At 40.3% G+C, this 23759-nt stretch overlaps 1 protein-coding gene across 1 annotated transcript in view; it reads left to right on the top strand.

Moving 5' to 3' along the window:
* The window catches only part of LOC131242615 (uncharacterized), a 29126-nt gene extending 6207 nt beyond the window's left edge, over positions 1-22919 (top strand). Inside the window, exons 2-6 of the mRNA XM_058241372.1 lie at positions 6644-6773; positions 12308-12508; positions 15666-15833; positions 20727-21168; positions 22528-22919. Coding sequence (XP_058097355.1) covers positions 6644-6773; positions 12308-12508; positions 15666-15833; positions 20727-21167 — 940 coding nt within the window. The 3' untranslated portion in view covers position 21168; positions 22528-22919. The remainder of the gene's footprint in view (positions 1-6643; positions 6774-12307; positions 12509-15665; positions 15834-20726; positions 21169-22527) is intronic.
* Positions 22920-23759: the final 840 nt, after the last annotated feature.

The following is a 23759-nucleotide window of genomic DNA, read 5'->3' as shown; positions in this document are numbered from 1 at the left end:
GATCCTCCACATCTAGGAGGATAGGGCAGTGATCCGAGGTATCTCTAGGAAGGGCAGATTGGGAGGAAGAGGGGTGCGAGTCGAGCCAGGTAGTAGATACGAGGAACCTGTCAAGTCTGGAAAGAGTTGGAGTGGCTCGGCCGTTGGACTAGGTGAATCTAGCGCCAAGCAGAGGGAGGTCCACCAGCTCGTGATCTTCAATCCACCGAGAGAAGGCAGCCATTGTAGGAGCGACGCCATGACCATGGGACTTTTCGTCCGAGTATCTGATAATATTGAAATCGCCCATGATGCAGCAGGGCCCTGAAAGTCTGAGGATGGAATCCGACACCTCTTCCCAGAACTGAGGCCTACAGGAATCAAGATTCGGGCCATAAACAGAGGAGAGGAGACACGAGAAGCCCGAAGATGTGTGCTGAAGAATCACCGAGACTGAGAAGGAACTGGTCCAATTGGAGAGGAGGGACCAAATGGAGGACTTCCAGGCGACAATTATACCTCCTGCGCTACCAATAGCATCCAAAGAGATCCACTTGATGTGTCTGCACTTCAATAGGGTACTCAGGAGCCGCTTGTCGCAACCAGAAACCTTCGACTCCTGAAAACAAACCACATCTAGATTGGAGCGATCGCAGATGTCCTTGATAAGGCATCGTTTCTGCTTGGATCCGACGCCTCTGACATTCCAAGAAAGCAACTTCATTAATCAAACAAACTTCCCCGGTTGCCCTGGCTCCTCCCCGGTTGCCGATATTCTAATGAAGTGGGAATGACCAAATTGTAATTTCCTTCATTGGTGTTTGTTTCAAGGTCTGGACTCTAAAATGCAATTGGGTTACTTCCAAGTTGGACTTTCGAAGAATCACAATTGCAATTTGAGGGCAACTAGCTCATTATGAATACTAGGAATTGGATTTAAGCAGCAGTTTTGGAGTGTGCCGCGCTTGGGGCAAGGTTTTATGTATCATTATCATTATACATATCGCACTCATGGGATACAGAAACATGTATTGATATTGTTGATAACATCATAGATACCGGGGAATGTATCGCTTTCCCAGGAAACGTTGTGGAAGCATTACGAAAATGGTGGAATTTTTCAATGAACCTTTAGGAGATGTTAAAGGACATATCACACATTTAGGATTAAAAATATTATAGTAAACACCTATACATTATAGATTTCCGTTGTATAACGCCCAAATTATGCGTTTTTAGACAAAAATATTTAATCAATAAATATGATTTCAATGCACTAATTTTTAAGAAATATGCAATAACTGAGAACACGTTGTTAGAACACCCCTATAAAGAGATCCTGTAAAAAATAAAAATAAATAAATAAATAAATAAATAAAATTGGAAATTTTTTTGTTGTTGTTGTTGTTTTTTTTTTTTTTTTTTTTCCTACATGAATTTCACATGTATTGACGATGGTATCATTGATATTTATTGATAATATTGGCAATATTATATCGGTGATACTATCAATAATATCTGACATAACTTGTAAATTGTGTTACTAACTCCTATATGTGGATTGCTGAGGTGCAATATGGATAATATCAGCCGATGTTATTGAAAATATTGGTTATTTTTTGAACTCTGGCACAGGACAAAAACCAGTAAGACTTGCCTTGACTGATCCAACTTGGTCCTGTTGCAACGTGGTGACTCATTCACTTTGGACTTAAGCTGAAACGACTTGAACGATGCTAGGTAGTGTCGGAAGATTTTTCAAACTATGCTAGGCAATGTCACTAATTTTGTCATTTCCTCTTGATTACATTGAATGTTCACAATTCAATCCGCTTGAACTGTACATCTGAATACAGCCTAAGAATTTTTGTGATACACGATGAAGGAAGAAGAAAGAAGTTTTTATTCTTCTTCCACTTTTTTTTTTTTTGGAAAGATGATGCAATTTATTGGGGCCAAAGACTGAAAAAAGAAACACTATACAGAGGAAACAGAAAAAGAACAAGACAAGAGAAAGAAAATATAAAACCCCCAGACCTAACCCGAACATCCGAAGAAGACCTCTGATTCCGAAAGATCTGATTATTTCTCTTTAGCTAGATAGGCTAGAGCGAAGCCAAGAGAGCAAGCCTCCATCTCTGACTAGACAAACAGCCACCTGAGTTACCGTGCCAGGAACTGAACAAGGCTTCAATTGACTCGAGTAAGATCCAAGAGAGATTAGGATCAAAAGATGCCAGACCAAACAATTGTAGAGCAACAATGGATAAAGAGGTGGTCCACTGATTCTTCTGCTTAAGGGTAAGGGATGCAGGCATTAGAAAGCACCGTGCCTCTTTTCTGAATGAAGTTTGTTCACCATCAGAATTCTCTTCCTAACTAATGAGCTAGGTGAAGGCAACAACTTTTAGGAGGGCATGGGCATACGACGAGCATGAGACGGGCATAAGACCAAATAGGCAAGGAGCATTGCTGATAATCCCCGGGCCCAACCTGAGATAAGTTGATGCAAAGCGAGCGAACAGACAGTCTCCCATCAACCCCAGCACGCCATTGCGACGAGTCCTCAACTCTCGGCGAAGTTGATAGACCCTGCAAACGAGATAACAAGAGGAGCAAGTTATCAAATTTAGCATCCGATAGGGCCTTCTGACAAGGAGAACCCAACTATAACCTGAACAGAAACATGCAACAACTGAAATCTCAACCACCGGGCATAGGCCAGCCAGATTCAGGAAAGCCAAATGGAGAGGAGAATCTCCGCACTAGGAATCTTCCTAAAACCTGACCCTAGAGCCTTCCCCCACAACAAAATTGCAGCCATCTAGGACGCTAGGGGCCAACCGAGGCACGGTAGAAGCAGGACTCTAATCCACCAACCCATAGAAGAAGAGTCATATTTGGCCTCAATGATTTGATGCCACGGACTAGAGACTTCAACACCAAACTGCTAGACCCATTTGCTCAAAAGGGCCAAGTTAACAAAATTAAGCCTTTTAATCCTTGCACCCCCTTCTAAGAATGGTCAATAGACCTCTTTCCAATTCAAAAGATGAAATTTACAAGAGGAAACACCTCCCTACCAAAGGAATCTCACCTTAGTCTGTCAATGCGCTCTAGGACCGACCTAGGGCACATAAAAGGGACAAGAAGTACAGTGGAAGATTGGATAAAGAAGATTTTATAAGGGCAAGCTTACCTCTAAGAGAAAGAAGCTTACTCTTCAAGGGACTAAGCTTCCGCTCCATTCTTTCCACTACATAGTACCAAAGATGACCCGCTGGTTTACCCAAGCATAGAGACAAACCGAGGTAAGTCAAAGGAAAAGCCCCCATCCCCCAGCCAAAAATCTTAGCAAAAGAAGACAAGTCTGCTGAGATTTTCGAATCCCCAAAATCTCGAACCTAGACTGATTAATTTTAAGCCTAGAAGCCAGTTTAAACCAGTACACTGAAATACTTAGATTGGCTATTATAGAGTCCTTAGCTTCGCAAAAAGGATGGTGTCATCAGCGAATTGCAAATGACTAATTGGCTATGGGAAGATAGACAGGGAGAAACCTTTAAACAGCCCTACCTCTTGCCCTTCGGATAGAAGTTGATGCAACCAAATGGCCACACGTGTCAATTGATCAAGATTTGAGGAAAAGGCCCGCATCTCATGCTAGCACACTTCGCACGTGTGCAGAAGAAAATGGCCACATTCCTTCTTTTTTTTTTTAAACCTCATCTCTACTTTCTTTTTCTTTAAAATCTCTAGATTAGGAAATTTCCTCTTTCTTTGATATCTTTATTTTAGGCAGGGGATTAATGCAGGGGCATTTCACACCGGACTCAAGTGGGGTAGCCCGTGGGATGCGAGGACACACTCAGGGTGGATGACCCATGTGATTTGGGGCCCACAGGGGAGGTCTCGTATTTGAATCCTCACCGGGGATGATTAATGCAGGGACATTTCACACCAGGCTCGAGTGGGGTAGCCTGTGGAATGCGGGGACACACTCAGGGTGGGCGGCCCATGTGATTAGGGGCCCACAAGCCCATAGGGGGGGGGGGGGGTTGGGCCGAAGTCCTAACCTATGAGATGTGGGGCCTGGGCTATGAGATAAATTTTATTAATTCGTCGTATTCTTATAGTTCGAGCTTTTAGAACAAGTGGTTAATTGTCCTCCATCAAATTGGTATCAGAGAGGGAGGTCTCGTGTTTGAGACTCCTCACCGGGGGTGATTAATGCAGGGGCATTTCACACCGAGCTTGAGTGGGGTAGCCCGTGAGATGCGGGGACACACTCGGGGTGGGCAACCCATGTGATTTGGGGCCCACGGGGGAGGTCTCGTGTTCGAGACTCCTCATTGGGGGTGATTAATGTAGGGGCATTTCACATCGGGCTCGAGTGGGGTAGCCCATGGGATGCGGGGACACACTCGGGGTGGGCGGCCCATGTGATTTGGAGCCCACGAGCCCACGAGGGGGGTTCAGTCGAGATCCTAACCCATGAGATGTGGGGCCTGGGCTATAAGATAAAGGGATTAATTCGCCATATTCTAACAGTTCGAGCTTTAGAGCAAGTGGTTAATTGTCCTGCATCAAGGATAATTTTAAATATTTTCTTATCTAAGTATCTTCTTATTTTAAGCATTTTCTTAATTAGAATGCTTTGCTATTTAGGTGCTTTCCTATTTTCATAGATTTTTAGATTCCATCTCTTTTATTACATATTGTAAAGTTGATTATAAATAGGACCTATGGCCTATGGAACAAGACAAGCTGATTAATATTCTCACTATGAAATTCTCTTATTTTCTCTACGGTGGTTGTTGAAGGGAGGGAGAGTCTCTAGTTCTAGACTAGAGGATTGTTGAGCTTGCTCACAGTCTTGCATTTGTGATCTCTAGCATTCAACTAGAGGATTGTTGGGTCTTTTCCCACAATCTCTTTCTTTTCTTATTAATTTATTTGCTTTTCCTTTTGGGTTTACATCAGAAGTCTGTTGAGAACTTCAGAAATGATCACAAAAAGGAAGGGGGAAATGGCATCACCCGACCTAAGGCCCCATGAGGATTTAAAGAAGCCAAAGGGAGAAATGTTAATTAGAACATTAAAGGAAGCAAAGGACACACAACAATGAATCCACTTTCTCCATTTAACACCAAACCCCATCCTTGACAACAAATAATCCAAGAAAGACCAATCTGCATGGTCATAGGCCTTTGCTAAATCTAGGAAGCAGAAAGAATTTGTTCTACTAATCTTTATTCTTTGACATTTAATAAGTCATGATTGCGCATGTGTCAAGGAGAGGATTAGTTTATTATTTGCATGTGTTATTCCACGAGCATATTCTTCTTTACGCAGTGGAAAAATGGGAGACTTGGTATATATGTTAGAAAACTTCCTTTTCATTACAACCATGAAGACGTTTACTATAATCTAGCTAAAGATCAAATATCAGTATTGAATATGTTTAAGAGTAAATGGATTGATCCCCAGAAAGTTTTGAATCTATGAATACAACGAAGCATATGAACAGTGCTATCCTTATGCCGTGAAGACCCTAGACATACTAAAACCTAAGCGTCATACACAACAACTACAAACAAGTAATCATAGATGCATAACACAAAAACAGTAACAACAGGTACAACATATAAGAATCCTTAATAGCTTTCTAGTAATTGAACTACAGAAAAATAGGTAGATAGAGGCTGTTAAGAATCCTTGACAGCGATCAAACTACAATAAACAAATAAGAAGAATCACTCTTCTTACATGCTACAACTATAAGCAAAAGAACAAAATGAAGACTCCAAAGCTTTATTCAATCAACAATCATCATCATTTTCCAATCTTTCTTTTTGGGTAACAATACCAGGGATTGAACCCTGGATCACACACACACACAATCAATTATATCATGTTAAAATTTGCAACTCCCTTTTAGGCCCATATTTATAACCACCTAAACAACCCAAAAACAATGGTCGAACTGAGAACATTCTTGATATAACTTACTATCACTCGAGGACTTTACAAAACTTATTGCACCCCAAAAGTAGAGTTGGGTTTATGCAAAACTTGCATACAACTAAGGCTTTCCTTAAACCAACCAATTCCAAATTGGAAATAAATTAGATGAATCTTTGACTAGTAAAATCAATTAAGAATTTGTAACTAAGGTAATTTGCTAACCAAGCTACTCAGGAATAACTTTAACTGGAGTGACTGGATCAACAAGTAATCCCACCAAGGTTAGTTTCTAACACTAGGACCCACAATGGAAATCTTCTTTAAATCATGGACTAGCCAATTGACTCTTGTTAGATCCTACATCATGACATTATTGACAAAACCCTAAATTTGGTAATAACACTCTACCATGTTGGTAATTTAATCATAATTTCTTTCAATACTTGTCTGAATCACAGTCCCATTTGAAAGTTTACTTGTTATGCTATATTGCTATCTGGCTGTGCCAATTTTCTGCCATTTGATCGTCATCTAGCCCCCCAAAATATGGCCCACAAAATAAGTAACAAAAATTATACTACATTAGAATGTCTCTTGGGGATTGTAACTAAAATTTCCTTGTTTAACTGGAATACCCTTTGCAGTAATTGAAACTATTTATAGAAAATGTTGAATTGTTGTTTCTAATGTCATACAGAGAGAAGGATCTGGATGAAGTGTTGCAGTCACAGACCGTCTATTCAAATGTTTCAAAAGGAGTTCTTGCAAAATCGAAGGATTTGATTATGGCCTTTGGGACTGATGATCATGCAAAGATATGCTTGGAGGTCAGTCAGGTGTCAACTATATTATATAATATTTACATGATCTAAGAGTTGTTTCAAACTTTTAATGGCATTATTATGATTAGTCATAATGCAGACATTGTAAGGTATATCCGAAGCCATTAGGGGTAGGCCTTTTTTTCTTCAGTCTTCAACACAATGTTGGATACATTGTATGTTACTATGTGCTAATTGTTGCATGCATGTCATTGACTTCAAATGTGTAGTCATTAGTTTCCAAAGATAAATCAGTGAACAGCTTTTCTCTTTGCATGCACACTTGATTTACCATATAATGGTTATGTATACTTCTAAAAGCTTTTAATTCTCAAGCCATCACCACAATTCAAGTTAATGGTTTTGATTGTATTGGTATTGCACGTTCTACTTTCTTATCACTAGCAAGAAGTTTCCCGAAATGACCACTTTCGATACATTGGATCAATAATTCATGAGAGTGTAAAGATTGAGAAGGATGGTGCCCATAGAATTGAAGCTGGGTGGAAGAAATAGAGATATGCCTCAAGTGTTTTATGTGATAATTGGGTACCACTCAAACTGAAAGGACTATTTATAGGATAGCTATAAGACCAATCATGCTTTAAATGTTGGTCAATAAAGGAGAACATGTTCATAGGATGAGGATGTTGAGATGGATGAGTGGCAAGACAAGGAAGGATAGAATTAGGAATTAATGCATTCTAGGGAACTTAGGATTGGCACCAATAAGTAATAAGATGAGGGAAAATAGACTTGGATGGTTAGGTCATGTGCAAACCAAGAACCACGCCAATTAGGAGTGAGTTGGTACAACTTGAAGGCTCTAAAAGGGCAAAGGGAAGGCCCAAAAGGACATGGATGGAGGTAGTAAGAAAAGATTTGATGGGTTGTATGATCTAACTGAAGGTATAGCCCTTGACAGAGTGAATGGCATAATAGGATTCATGTAGCCGAGTTTACAAGAATTGCTGGGATTTGCTTCCAAATATATTCCATGTTGTGGTCTGGCACATGCCCTTGATTTCATTTCTTGGGAAGAAAATCCTTAATTAAAAGGTAAAAAACTAGAGAGAGCTAGTCTATTACATGGTACAAAGTAATATAATGCAAATGATGCAGGTAAGTTTTAATATGGTCCTTCGTCTTTAGAGTGTCTCAATCATCAATTGGGTGGAGCATTTTGGTGCTTCAATGACTTAAATAGCCTTAGCTCAAGTCCTCTATAGCTTCGGGAAGTTTGGAAGTTCTGAAAGCATATTTTCTTTGCCTTGCCTTGAGGTGTTCAAAAGACATCAAGCAGAAACAACACTAGGCCATTAATAGTCAACGCGAGACTACCTGACTCCCGAGAAACCACTACTTGGGGCTCTGGATAGTAAGCACACAACCACCATCGGGGCCCTAAACAATCAGCTCTGGGCCATTGCTTAGGTTTGTTAGATAGCATGGGGATAGTCAACGCAAGGCCAAACTACCGGTAGCCAAACAGATGGGGCAAAGTGCCTACTAGATGTCCGAAGAGTGGTGCAAATCCACATTTCAGAGGTACGACCTCTTAGACTCATTCTCAAATTGTCCTAATTTGTTCATTTCAGCGGCAGGAGTTATCTTTCTTCTTCTTCTTCTTTTTTTTTCTTCTTTCGGAGGAGTTTTGGTTTGGAGCCCCCCCTTGCTGAAGAAATATGATGAATGAAGAGATTGTCAAGTCAAGTTTAGTAGTTTGTTGGATTTCCTTCAAAGGGCATGCGCTTCTCATGAGGGGGATTTGATGGTTTGGGCGGCACATAAGTTGGGAAGGTTCTTCATTGGTTCGCTCCTCAACTTGATTTGCAAACCGTCTTACTCCTTTGTTTTGCCTCAACCATTCCCCCCTCCTCAAGTGACAGTGTTTGTTGGTTATTAAGCCACAAGAGGGTTCTTAGTATTGATAATCTTCAAAGGAGATCCTTAATCCTTCCCAAATTTGCCTCATGTGCATGGAAGACGAAGAATCGATATTTCACCTTTTTATTCATTGCCCTTTTGCATAGAGTGTGGGTTCTGTGGGAGCATTTTCTGGGTTTACTCAAGACAGATTGGGTGATTGATGTTGGAGACTATGGAAGGCCTCCTTTGTGCATGCCATGGGGGAGGAATGGGAAAAGTCAAAAAAGTTAAGTGGAGGTTGATTATCCTGGCAGTGTTTCAATTTATTTCAGGAGCCCTTAGTAGGTGGTTCTTCCGAAGTGAGAGCACCGATGTGGAGGTCATTAGGAAAATCAAGTTTCTTATTTCGGGTTGAGCCATTTATGTAAATGCAGCTTTGGCTACTAATCTTTCTGTTTCCTTTTGATTTTCTGGGCGTTTTGTATTCTTTCCTCGCATTGTTGTGAATTTTTTAATAAATTTGTTGTTATCTTCCAAAAAAAATTCTCTCATTGTCCTAAGTGTTGACACAAGGAGAAGGAAGAGAAGGGATCTCCAAAAGATCCGAAGAACTCTTAAGCAATCAAATGGCATAAGTTGTGGGAACGAAAACCCAAACAGATATTTTTAGTGATGAGAGAGGGTTACTTCCTGCCCACAGGATGGTTACATAGTTATTTCCTCCGTATAAGCTTGTTAGGTAGTATGGACATGTGTCTTACTGTCATTAGACGACTCGAAGCGCTTTCTGCCAGTGCGCTATAGGTGCAAAATATCGTTATGTGCTAACAACATCCTGTTGAAGAGATTGGTGTTGTACTATCTGTAGACAATTAGTGTGGTGCGTCATGCTTGATTCTGCATTATCTCTCGATTATGAGCATGAACTGGACTTCATTTTCTTGAAAACTACTTGCTGCTTGTCTGGCCTTGCCCTTAGTGAGCGCAAAGTGGAAACATAGACTTGCACTAGCCTTGATCGTTGGTGCGGAGTGTGTTAAATTAAGGATGAGCGTGGATCGTCCTGCCTGGGTAGTTATGCTTACAACATTTTGGGCTTAGTAAAATTTTGATACCAACAGATGCCCCCCCACTTGACCTAGCCAAAATTTTAACATGAAATGCTTAGAGTGTTAATGCGAACTTCCAACACGATAGTCGGCACGGAAATTCCAGCACGATAGTCGACACGGATTTTGGCGGTGTGGCAGGATGGGTATTGTGGGTGACATATGGCGCAACCCTTCAAGTACCTGGGCGTCTGTGAAAAATATTGGACCCCCTCCCATTCATCTCATTTCTACTACTGCTCTGTCCAACCCGTGCTAACCGTCCAACCCACACTAACTGTCTTTTGCTACAAGTCGGTTACACGTTGATTGTTAAAGGCAGTCCGCACTGGCTGACAAGGTTGGCTATGTGCTATCCATTTAGGGGACGCTTTGCCCATGCGCCAACCGGGCTTAGTGATCTGGACTTGGAACTTTCTAAGACCTTGATCTAGTAGGCTCACCACCTTGGCGCAGGATGTTATTGATGTTAACACGACATGACTGGAGGTTTGAGCTCATGGTTGGTGCGATCTGGACCTAGAAAATTTTAAGGACCTAATTATACCTAGCAGGCCGCGTGATGCAGGACAATTAGCCACTTGCTCTAAAAGCTCGAATTGATAGAGCATGGCGAATTAATCCCTTTATCTCATAGCCCAAGCCCCACATCCCATGGGTTAGGACCTCGGCCAAACCCCCCTCGTGGGCCCCACATCACATGGGGCCCGCCTCACATGGGCCACCCGCCTCGAGTGTGCCCCTGCATCCCACAGGCCACCCCACTTGTGCCCGATGTGAAAATGCCCTGCATTAATCACTCCCGGTGAGGAGTCTTGAACACAGACCTCCCACTCTGATACCAATTTGATGTAGGACAATTAGCCATTTGCTCTAAAAGTTCAAACTGATAGAGCATAGCAAATTAATCCATTTATCTCGTGGCCCAAGTCTCACATCGCATGGGTTAAGACCTCGGCCATACCCCCTTTGTGGGCCCCACATCACATGGGTACCGCCTCACACAGGTGGGGCCCGCCTCACACAAGCCACCCGCCTCACACAGGCCGCCCACCCCAAGTGTGCCCCTGCATCCCACATGCCACCCCACTTGAGCCCGGTGTGAAAATGCCCTTGCGTTACCATGCCTTGGAAAGTCAACATAGAGTGGTGAGATTTTCGGCACGAGCATTTTTACAACAGCCAGCCGGATTGAACTGACTCATCAACGCGGATTGACACTTAGTCAATTCTTCTCTTTCGACCTTAGCTATCCAATTAATTGGGATAAGGCTTAGATGATGATGATGATGATGGACTTTCTTTATCAGGCGAGGGAAGACAAGTTTAAATTCCATTTGGTTGGGTGGAGAAAGGTTTGTAAACCAATGAAGGGATCTTGGAATCAAATCTTTAAAAGCAATGAGCATAGCTGATGCAATTGGAAATGCTGAGTGCCTTCAAGTCTGAACTCTTCTATTTTTTCCACAATATTGAATCATAACACTAAGTTGGAATTGACAAAAGAAAATTTCAGATTTGAATAAGAAAATATGAATAATGGTGGTGGAAACGTCCTGTTTAGCAAATGGACTAGAATTCTTGGCCCGTTTAGTTAATGGATCAGGCTTGGTCTGACCCCCACCCAGGACTGAAGCCATTGCCACCCCTACTTTTAAGATTTCTGAAAACTGCCATACACACAAATACTTCTGCCACAAAGAGCTTTTTCTATGGGGTTGATGTTGTCAGCACTTTTCTGACATCATGAAATGTCGGTGACCCCTTTATACCTCCAAACATGCCCCACTAGTCTCCCTTTACTGCAGCTGTGGACTGCATCATCTCAAATCTCACGCTCACTTCTAGGCCCTTTTGGAGCTGATACAGGCCCATTTTCTGCCCCATTTTCTTCCAGCGCCACCATCTTCTACTGCATCTCTTGTTCTTCTTCATGTCTGCATCAAAATGACATTTTTATGATTATTGTATCTTGTATGGAAAGATTAAATTTTGTGTGGTCCTCTATTACTCATGTTTCTTAATTTCAGAATTTGAGTCTTACTATGACAAATATACCAAAACTGAGACAAGAACGGTACTTGGCCACAGTTACCCAAAATGAGAAACACATAGTGAAGTGTAAGCGGGTAGAGTAGCTTTGAGAAGTCTCTAAAGCATCCTTCTTAAGTCAATTACTTTTTTGCGATGACTGCAGGGGTGTCAAATTTTCTCTTTCAATTGATCCACTATTGTTCCCATGATGTCATATTTTGCATTTTTATTTGTTAATATGTTTATAAAGTCATCATTACTTGCAGGTTTATGGAAGATGTAATCTTTTATTTCAGCCGTACAGAAAAATATATTCTCCCAATAGTTTAGGAAGTGCAGAGATATTAAGATTGTGTCGTTTGATTGTTTTGCAAATCCATTTTATTTTGTTATGTTTGCTGTGTTCTACTTGATTAGATCATCAAGAAAGTATGAACTGTATGTGTTTTCTGTTAGGTGTTTTATTACACAGCATGCAAGTTATTTAGCACATTGTGTATGCCAACTGATGTGTATTCATGAAATCAGATTTTGGAGAAAGGTGAGCTTCAGGTTGCAGGGAAGGAAAGGGAGTCTCAGTTATCAAGTCAGTTCCGGGATATTGCAACAATAGTCATGCAGAAGACAATCAACCCAGAAACTCAACATCCTTATACTATCAGCATGATTGAGCGGCTTATGCATGAAATCCATTTTGCTGTTGATCCTCATAACAGCTCAAAGAAACAGGTTATTTCCTTAGTATTATACAATTTCGGAATTTGACATTCTTTTGATGCTTAAGGACACTAGTTTTTCAATCCCCAAGGATTTCATTAAAAAATGCATCTAACCTGACAAACTGAGGAACTTCCAGTTCAAGAATGCGCTATGCTAATTTGCCTTTTGTTTTTCATATCCTTACATATTTCAATGTAGCATTTTTAGTAGAGGTCTCCCATTAATTCTTTGATACTATAATTCCTCTATCTTTTGGTGTCAAATTAATGAAGTAATCTAACCTAATTTGGGATCTCATAATTTTTTTTACCTACAGATTTGATTGGCCGTGCAGCTATATTACAGTTCAAATAAGCAGTTTCATAAGCTTAAGAACTGGTTTTGGTGGAAAAAAATGTCGTGTTATTACTTTTTCGCAGGCATAGTTTAGATTGCAGAACATAAACCTTGACTTCATCAAGAGTTTCCTACCCAACACCAAGCTTGAAATGTTTCGACTTCGATGTGTAGATGATATCCATTATCTTGTTGCTGCTTATCTCCTCCTCTTGTAAACCCTGTAATGTATCTGGTTATTTTTATTCGAAATCGAGCATGATATGGGTACTGTAGTTGCTTGATAATGGTGTTCTATTACCATTTATCGGCTTGCTTTTGCATTCACAACATGCTCTCTTTCTTCTTTGCTTTATCAATCATATGAGGATCTTTCTTCTGAATTTGTCGTGTTCTTTATGTACTCAAATTATCATTATTCAAACATTGGTTAGTTTATGCCATTAATGGCTTTGTTTGTTGTAATAATAAAATCTTCAACTTTCCAAATAATTAAATCCCCTGGGGGCTTTTAGCAAATCCTCTGGTACTACTGCAATTCCTTTCTCATACTCTTGTCTTGTACTTTCAAACCTGATAATTTTGGACATTTATTATCTCTCGTCCTAAGTTTGTTTTTTCCTATGCAAACAAGCTCATAATTTGTTCTGATATTTCTATTGGTGTCTTCAGTAGTGAATGGGAAAAGGATCGGGAAAACTAAGTGTTGAATCCGTCTTCATGGGCATTTCTTCTTCCCATGGGACAATGTGTTCCAATTCAAAAAAGACATACATAAAAACTTAAATATGTGCGCGCACTTGTGCATGCATGTGTTAGCAAAATTTGATGAGGACATCACTTCACGTACACCTTTGCGTACGTATCAGAGGAAGCAGGCTGCACCGATTTCTCTATGGCTAGGGGAGGACTTGTGATCATGTTGAAGACCCCATATGCGTGTATGAGCATTTGGAAGACCCCACACTAGGAAGATGCACATGGGCTGTTATATGGAGTGATCTAGACCGTTGGATTGGAGGGACGTGACGATCAGGCCGTTGGATCGCATTAATCACATAAGAAGGCCATTGATCGTGGATCGTTCACATCAGTTATTTAGACTTTATCATCTTTTAGGATTTAGTTTGATTATTTTATTTTTGGACACCTTTATGAGTGATTTTAGTAGATTCTCTTTAGACTAGGGCCATTTCTATTAAAAATTCATAAGACAGTGTTTTTTTGGAATTTTGAAACTTCTTGAAGCTATAAAAGAAGGGGGGAAGTGTGACATCTGCCCATTAGATTTTGTGAAAGAGAGAGAGAGAGAGAGAGAGAGAGAGAGAGAGAGAGAGAGGCTTTTGCTCATTTCTTCTTCTTCTTCTTCTTCTTCTTCTTCCATCTTCATGAGATTTGAAGATACTTCCATGTGATTTGAAATGGAGATTATTGTGAGACTAATCTTCATCAACAGAGTTGCGAAGTCTCCATCTATCCCTACATCATTACCCATTCATTATCCATCAAGGTTTTTTCTTCAAAGTTCTTCGATTCTCCCATCCCAGATCTTCATATTCTTCTAAACCTAACTTTCTCATACCCATCAACAATCCAAACCCTAAAAGACCTAAACCCATCCAACCTAGCTACACGTGTGACCGTACGACCACATGTGTGAACCCTGCAGGTTGGCCGTGCAACCACACCTTGGCCCTATTGGTTTCCTATCATCCTAGAATTAAAACCATCTTCTTTATTGTCCCAAACCCTATCCCAAACCTAGAAATCCCTAACTTTCCTATTTTCTCAAACTACCAAACCCTAACTTTTCAATTTACCCAAAATCCTTACACCCCTTCTACCCAAAACCCTAATTTCCATATCCTAACCTTTAAACCCTTTATCCCCTTCATCCAATTTGATCCCATAAACTCAAAATCCTAGATTTCTCTAATTTCCCTAACCCTAATTTTACCCTAGGTGGTATTAAGTCTTTTACTTTGAAATAGGCTTTACCATATGCTAATTGGATGTCCCTACATCTATTAGATCCTAGTTTCCTTTATTTAATGATCTTGTGATACGATGTTAGTAACCTAGGATAGGATTATGCATGATATTCTTATGGTTTACTTGGTATCAGTGATCATAATGGCAGGCTTTATGTTCTTTTGTTGATTAGCTTAATTTTGGCTACTTGATCTCACATAATACTTGGTTCATGCATCAGTCCTGCATCAAAATATCTCTTCCCTAGGAGTTAGTCTCACACATTCTTTGACTAAATAACCACAAATCGTAGAAGTTCAAAACATATATTGGGAACATTGGGCCAAAACGGATCGGAAGAGGGACCTGTACATTCTGGTAACTGCGCCTTGAGTATGGTTTCTGTACTGGTAGGAAAGAATTAAAATGACAACCATCATATGAAGTTATTAGCTATTTTTTTAGAACTGTTAAAGTTTGCCAATCCAACCTGAATGTTTGAAATGCTATTGATTAAGAAAGTGGGTTGAACCCTGGGAAACATGACAACATAGATTTGTTCTTATTGTGAAAAATTATTTTAACCAAGAACATGGGCATTTCTCGCAATCAAATGCAGCACACTTCTATAATCTGCCAGTTTTCTGGTACTCTCTTTCATTTAGCCAATTTCCTTTCCGTTCTTCTGCTGCTCTGAATATTTCCATGGGTATGACTATCATGAAGGAACTGCATTGGTTCTTCCTGGTAGCAGGATTGCAGAACATATGGCTGTGTGTGTATTTATGTGACTGTTACCACACAACTTCAAAGATCTATACTCAAGGCTTCATTCATTCTGTTTTGATCTTTGTTGCAGGCTTTGGAGGTTATACGTGAGCTTCAAAAGAAGTTCCCAATAAAACGCTCGCCAATGAGACTACGGCTCGTTGTCCCTGAAAAGCATTCCTCTTCTCTCATGGAGAAACTTAGCACTTGGAGTGCAAGTGTTGATTCCAAGGATGAGTCTGGAAATCAGCTCTGTGTGGTAAGTCTAAGATTTCTGCTTCTTTGTTTCTTTTATATGAGTTGAGTATCGATTTCTCTAATTTTTTCTTCTCAAACGGTTTCTTAATTAGGGCTTATGCACAACTCGTGAATAGTTTACAATGTTTACCAAATTAATATTTGAAAACTCTAAACCCTAGATAGATTTAGCTATAAAATATTGGTATTCTTTTACTTTTTTTTTTCCTTTAATTACACTATGGTAGACATTGGAATATGGAAACTCAAGTAAAATATGGAACTTCCAGACCTAAATACAACCACCAAAGTGTTCCTGTGTGTGATCAATTTACTGGAGAAGTTGTGAAAGACTTCTTTTACAGTGGAAAAATCTTAGTTAGAAGGATGGAGAAACCAAACAAGGGGCAGAGATTGCCCAACTACAAAGGGTCAATCTAGAGATAAGCCTTCTCTGGCAAGATTTTCCAAACCCAATTTGCATCTCTCATACATGTAAAAACGTCACTTAACAAATTGGCGGTGTCAACAATCCCGTCTATAATACATACAAGCCTTCATGGTTCTAGTTCTTTTCTTGTCACTGAAGAGATCTTGTTACTGGCTTGCCTTCAACTACCAGAGAGCCTTCCTAATGGTGCTTGAAAATTTTCAAGCCTTGAGGAATGACCCTTGGTGGCTTATTCTCTGCTTCAATACATTCACATATGCTGCATTGCCTGAAGAAAGTGTGGAACAAGGTTGCCTTTGACATTTCCAACACACTGCTAATTCCCACCCAACCCATGAGTGTTGATACATGTGCCCATTTGTGCAGGTGGGGGGAGCAGGCATGTGCAATACATATGAAACCCCTTTCGAGACCAAGCAGTCTCTGCTCAGGGTTTCATTTCTTTTTCAAGATGACTAAGATTCATTAACCAAACAAAACCCTATTGCATCTCAACTATTCTGAAGAAGTGATCCTCTCGTCACCGACCTAAAAACCAAGACAAAAAAAGAAAACAAAAGAAAGCTAGGTGACAAAGCATACAAAGACCCTTAAACCCAGGGCATGATACCATCTCCAAAATCCTCATCCCAATCCTCCAGGGAGACCAAAAAAATTAAAAAATAAAAAAGAGCAGCTAGACCGCTCTAGTGCCCAGCTGATTACCGTGGCCAAGATATTCCTTTTCATATTTTGCATGTGAAGTGAAATTATACTTGAAAATCCTGTGTTTTCTGTCCTTCCAAATCCCCATAAAATGCTGGAAAAAGTGAGGGTCCACAAGATTCTTTATCAACCTTCGAAAAGCCCATCAGCCCACTTGCTAGCTGTGTCGCCAACGGGCCATTTAACACCCACACATTCCGGATGCTGATAGGATGGAAGCCCAGATATCCTTAGCCGCTGGGCAACGAATTAGAAGATGGTAGATGGACTGATTCTTCATTAGCCATACACATTATGCACCTATTCAGAAGCATAAAGTTCCTCTTCTGCACCTATTCATTAGCCATACACATTTTTGCTAACCACAGCTAGCTAAACAAACGCCTTCACTCTTGGGGATGCCAGGAATTTCCACACTAATGCACATGGGGGATGAGCATTAGACCTTCCAGTCAGTCAGAAAACGTTGATTTCGAGGAGAATGCTCAGCGACCATTTCCATGACTTCCCGTCTTCCTCCAAGATATCTGTCTGGGCACCAGGTAGTTTAGACAGCAATTCCATGGACATGGCTGTTTCTTCATCATTCATGTTTCTTCAAAGACTAATTCTCCAAGCTATGTTAGACCCAGACAGCTCATAGCACTCCCAAACTTTGGCCTCCTTGCAAATAGCAATGGAAAACAGCCGGTGATACGATATGGCCAGAGGAGAATCGTCAAGCCAAGCATCCAGCCAGAATCTGACTTTTATCTCCTTTCCCAACAAGAAATCTCACACCGTTAAACAGTTCGATTCCAGTTTGACAAGCAATGTCCCAACTGTTGACATGGATCGAGAGGCCCAGTTTGCTCCCTTCATATCAGAGATCCTTGAGACCTAGAATTTATGCCCAGAAACCAACCATTCTCAGATTCCCATATTTGCCTTCTATGACTTTCCTCCACAAAGCATTTGGTTCCTCCGTGAACCTTTGCCACCATTTACTTAACATGGACCAATTTTTTCTCTCTAACATTGCCGATGCCAAGATCACCATCACACATTGGTTTTTGGACATCCTTCATGTTCGAGCTGATGCGGCTGGAAGTGGAGGGCTTTCATGAGCTGGTCAAGTGATGAAGGTCCGTTGCGGTGGAGGGAAATCCAGGGTGTAAATTATTTCAGAAACTTAAATTGCCAACAGGTAGGATCAATATTTGGAAAAAGGAGGTCTAGGGAAGCGAGCATTAGAAGTAGAGAATGATTAGAAGTAGAAATCATTCTATGCGATATTCAAGCCCTAGACATTAAGGAGGAGGGAGGAGAACTTTCCGAGGAGGAGAAAGCTGAGATGGTTAAATTATCTCTTGAATACAAGAATCGGTTGAAGGAAGGGGAGATTAAGTGGAGGTAGCGGTCAAGAGAAACAGCGCTCAGAGAAGGAGATATGAACACGATATTTTTTCATGACAGCCTAGGCCAGGAATAGTAGGATTCATGGTGGTGGATGACAAATCAACAACAAGATTGAAGAAAAATCTCAGATTTGTGATGCTGGCGTTGCAGTCCAGTTCTGCAAGAACATACTTTCGGGTTAGGGGTGGGTGAGACTTTGGCTTAATAACTTGGGATTCAACCAACTCTCAGTAGTGGAAGCGAATCTTTAAAGAAGCCAATTTATGAGGAAGTTAAAAGTACAGCGAACGCTTTGGGTAGAGATAAGGCTCCAAGTCCGGACGGGTTTCCTTTGACGTTTTTTCCATTTTTTTTTTTTTTTTTTAAATTTTTTGTAGAGTTGGTAAAGGGCGATTTGGTCAACTTTATAACCAACTTTTATTTATTTATTTATTTATTATTTTATGGAGGTCAGTTATCATTGGACTTGGGCACGTTGTTCATAGCTATTATTCCAAAAAAAGGAGACGAATGCGAGAGACTTTGGGCTAATTTTGGCTTCGGACATTTGTAAAATTTTGGCTTCAGCCATTCAGCTAAATATTATCACTGTTTCAAAAAAGAAAGAATGTGAGAGACTTTAGGCTAATTATCCTTATTGGGGGTCCGTACAAGTTCCTAGCTAAAATCTTGTCTTCTAGGTTGTGAGTGGTTCTAGCGAATGTAATTTCCAATGTCCAAGGTGCGCTCGTTGCTGGTAGACAAATCTTAGATAGTGCGTTAGTTGCACACGAATGTATCAATTCGCATCATAGGGAATGAAAAAAGGGCATCTACAAGCTTGATATTGAGAAAGCAGATGATCATGTGGACTGGGACTTTCTTGATTACATGTTGGGGCAGTTGGGACACAGGCAAAGATGGAAGAGGTGAGTCCGTGTTTGCATTCAGTTGGCCAAGTTCTCCATGCTAATTAATGAGTCTTCCAAATTCTTCTTTAAGGCTTTCAAGGGTTCTTCAGCATGGGGATCCACATTCCCCCTTGTTCTTGGTGGTAGCGGAAGTTCTTGGCAAGATGTTGGACAGAAGTTAATCTACCAGTGTCATTAGTGGGTTCAGGATGGAGAACACAGTTTCAGGTTTCTCATCACCGACCAAAGTATCGTATTTTGTGATGTAGGGGAAGTTATGGTGGATAATTTGAGGAAAATTGTGAAATGCAGTTGGGATTGAAGATTAACATTCGAAAAAGTGAGATGTTGGAGGTTGATATAGCCAAGTGAGCCGTTGGGTACAAATTGTTGGTCCTATTCTAAGATGTTTTATGAAGGGATGATTTTCTCCTTTTACCTCATTTGAGATGCCCCTCATGGTTTTATAATTATATTATTTCATAATGGAATTCGGTGCAATATATTTGATATGAGCTTTTTGGAGCACACACGAGTGTGCAACAAAACCCATTTATGTACCACACATATGCCAGCATGATACATAGGCATGAGATCCAATCCATCCACCAACTTGGTCCGACCTTCTACATGTTCTGCCAAAAATAAATCTGGTCCATTCAACGTGTGGGCCACAATATTGTAAACAGGTGGATGGGTTATAAAACTTCATCCAAGTTTTTCACAGGCATACATTTGTTTTGCAAACTGTGTCCCACCTGACCAATGGATCAACCCAATTATTGGGCTAGAGCATCAACATAATGGTGCCTTTCTGACAGATGGATTGGATCTTGAACTTATTGTCCCTTGTTGGCACATATGTGGCGCATACATTTTCTTTTTATTACACATGAGTGCGCCTAGCAAAGCTCAATTTGATATTTGATCAGCTTGCATTGACTGTGTGCTTGCTTGCTTAATTGTTTGTTTCAATGTTGTCAAATGGCATAGGCGATTGTATGTGACCCAAGGGAACTGTGTGCATATGAGATCTTATAATCACATATGCGATCAGATAGTAGCCCCCAAAGCTTTTGAGCAAATAAAAAATGAGGAAAATAGGAAAAAAAAAATTTATTAAAAAATAAGTTGTGAAAAAATACTAAAGTGTAAGGAATTGTGTGTGTGTGGAGAGAGTAAAATAGAAAGAGTAATAGAGCAAAGAAGATATATATATGGTTGGTCGTCCCAACAGTCAGATTCATTTGCATAATTGTGTCTTATACGGCTGCATACTTCTTTGTGCGACTGCATACTTCTTTGTGCGACTGCATAATGCCCAACGGTGCAAAAACCGCATATGGTCTTTAAATGGCATATGCGATCGCATATGACAACACTGGTTTGTTTCTTTATATCATGCATGGTTGGTCATCAACTTCTCTTTCTTTTTTTCTTCTAGCTGTTTAAAGTTATAGTTATTGTACAGGTCTGTCAAATCGAACCTGGTTTTTTCCGGGATTGCGATGCCTTGGTGAGGAATATGCAGGGGAGGTTGGAAGTTCTTGCTGTTTCAGTACATTTTGAGGGGGACACACATGTCGACCATTACGATGATTATGAAGATGTTCCATTGAGCATTGCCAAAGAGCCTACTGCCTCTGTGCTCCAAATCAGTGAAAGGATGCAGAAGCAAGCCATCTCTACAAGAAATGAGAATGCCAAAGAACAGGTCAAGCAGAATAGGTGCAACACATGTGACGCAGATGTGGGAGATGTGAAGCAGTACCGGGAGCACTTCAAAAGCGAGTGGCACAAGCATAACCTGAGGCGCAAGACGAGGCAGCTTCCTCCCCTCACTGCAGAAGAATGCCTTGCTGATGTGGAAGTAGGAGATCTGAAGACCGATTTGCAGGATTATTCGTTTTGAGGTGAGCAGAAAACTGCTATGCATGGTTGGATGAAGTAGTATCACATGGAATAAAGTTAAAATAAACCATGTCAAAACAAAGATCAGAGTATAAATTATATTTTAACCAATGTCAAAGCTATAGTTATGGTGGTTTTACAACCAATAGAACAATGTATGTATGACTTCATCCCAAAAAAAAAGAAAAAAAAAAAAGAAGAAGAGAATAATATGTATGTTTGTGTATGTAATAATAACCAAATTAGGAACTATACTTTTTATGAATTTCGATGTCAGACATACACACTTGTTTAGGAGTCAAACATTCAAGGATGCGCATGTGTCTACTTTACATAGCTTTGAATATTAATATTTATTATTAAAAAGAAATGAGTTTAAAGCAATTATAGTTTGTGTTAGAAGGAAATGGGCTTGCTAAAGGCCCTTTCCATTGCTTTTCCCAATGCCCATACACTTGGAATGCTGGCACGTGACCATATTTGCATGCCCCACCTAATGTGCCCAAGAAATCATACAGATTAGATGATCTTGACTGTCCAGTCAGAGGACTTCGAGAACTACGTATGAAAGATTAAGAAGGTTGACCTGCATTGACATTCAAAAGTCCTCTTGTTCATCATTATCATCATTTAAGCCTTATCCCAACTTATTGGGGTCAACTATATGAATCCTTTTCTGCCATTACACTCTATCAAGATTCAGGACCCACAAGTTAAGACCATAGGTCATAAAGTCTTTTCTTACTACTTCCACCTACTTCCTTTTGGGCCTTCCCCATGCCCTTTCAAAGCCTTCAACTTGTACCCATTCACTCCTAACCACTCTATCAACAGTCCTCTGGTTGGACAGTTAAATTATCCAATCGCATGATTTTGCACTAGCCCATCCATATCAAGTATGCCAGATGATGCTGGTAACGCTGCATAAAGGGATAGATACACTAGTGGGGAGCAAAAGGAAAGCATGAAACAAAAGTAGTTACTATCGTGGATTGGGTGCCTTTCCCTCCAGAATGGATCGGCTGACTGAGGATGCATAGTGGAAGGAATATAGTAGTGGAGGTTAATGTCTGTGTCCAGTTGGCATCCTTGGTTAAACACTATTTTACCAAAGATCCCGGGTTGTGTCTCTGATGCTCTTGGCTTTTCTCCATCTGTACTGGCCTGCCTGTTTGCCGGCTTTTCGCTTAATGAAAATTTTGTCATTCGCTGGGGGGGCTTGTTAAGGGAAAGCAGGTAGCCTAGGATCAGTGCCCTAAGAAATGCTGTACTATTACACCGCGTACAGGTATTGCATATACATGCAAGTTGTGTTCATGTTCCATGCTGCATTTGTTGTTCATCTTCTTATGCTTTGACAGGTGGTGGAATTGGCGCTTTGTGAGTGTTCCCAGAAAACTTCTCATTTGCAACAACATATATGGCATGGTGCGGCCGGCTGAAGCAGCACCATGAATGGATTGCCAGATTGACAGGCCATCTGTGCATCTCCTACTTGGAAACTGCTGAATGTCTGCTGAGTTGGAAAATGGGTTTTGCCTACCAATACATTGCTTGCATTTTGCAGTGGAGCTCAAGCAATTGTTGTTTCTGTGAAAGGGTCATTCCCTTGGATCACAAGATGTATACCTTTCTATACTTTTGTGTAAAAATATCAATGAACTAGTGTTTGGTTAGCTTTCATCTTCCTTGACTCTATGATTGAGGTTTTCTGCTTTCTAAGGATTTTGGTCAATGCAATATGGATTTTTTTCATGAATAATTTAATGGATGCTATTAGGCCACCCCATAAGAAGTGCAATAGGAGTGGGTTCAAGTTGAAGGCTCTTAGAGGTGAAGGTCCAATAATCTGGGTGGGGATAAAAGACTTGATGACCTATGGTTTGACTGAGGACATGGTCCTTGATAGAGTGGAATGTCAGGACAGGATTCATGTAACCAACCCCAGTTGGTTGGGACGAGGCTTAGATGATGATGATCATGATCATGATGAATTCATTCAATCGGATGCTACTAGGTCACCGTGTAAGATATTCCTAATGTGGTTTTTTTCCCCCTCTTTTTTTATTATTATTTTTTTCTGAGTAATAATTACCTTGGTGGTGTTGGCCTCCCCACAACAGCAGCAGAACATAAAGCTAGCAAAAGATTAATAACTTCAGGTTCATTGTCATTGATAAACTCATTTAAGGTCTGCTCAAGAGATTAGCTTTTTCTGGTAGAATTCAAAATATGTAAATAAGCAGTGTGAGAATTTTTCAGTTTGAACAATCTTTTAGCAGCCATGATTTACCAATGTTGTTTATTTCTTTTCTAATTCACGGTACATAGCGTGCAGCGTGTATGCTAGGTAGCGTGGCTTAGCCTGAATGCTATGTAGCTCACGAAAATAGCTTAAGTTGCTTGTAGCCTACGCTACATTATCAATAATTTGCATATGATGCATGCTACATAGACTATATAGCTCACGTTACCAGTTATTTTTCACTATCACATCAAAATCAATCAATGCTTTTAATGATTTGTTACATTCTTTCTATTTCAATTAAAATTAGTTATTCTTTTCAATGCTTTTAGTAAAATTATATAAGAA

Source organism: Magnolia sinica, chromosome 4, assembly GCF_029962835.1.
Source record: "Magnolia sinica isolate HGM2019 chromosome 4, MsV1, whole genome shotgun sequence".
NCBI classification, from domain to species: domain Eukaryota; kingdom Viridiplantae; phylum Streptophyta; class Magnoliopsida; order Magnoliales; family Magnoliaceae; genus Magnolia; species Magnolia sinica.
The sequence above is the reverse complement of the archived record's forward strand: the minus strand, read 5'-3'. Positions and strand labels throughout refer to the sequence as shown.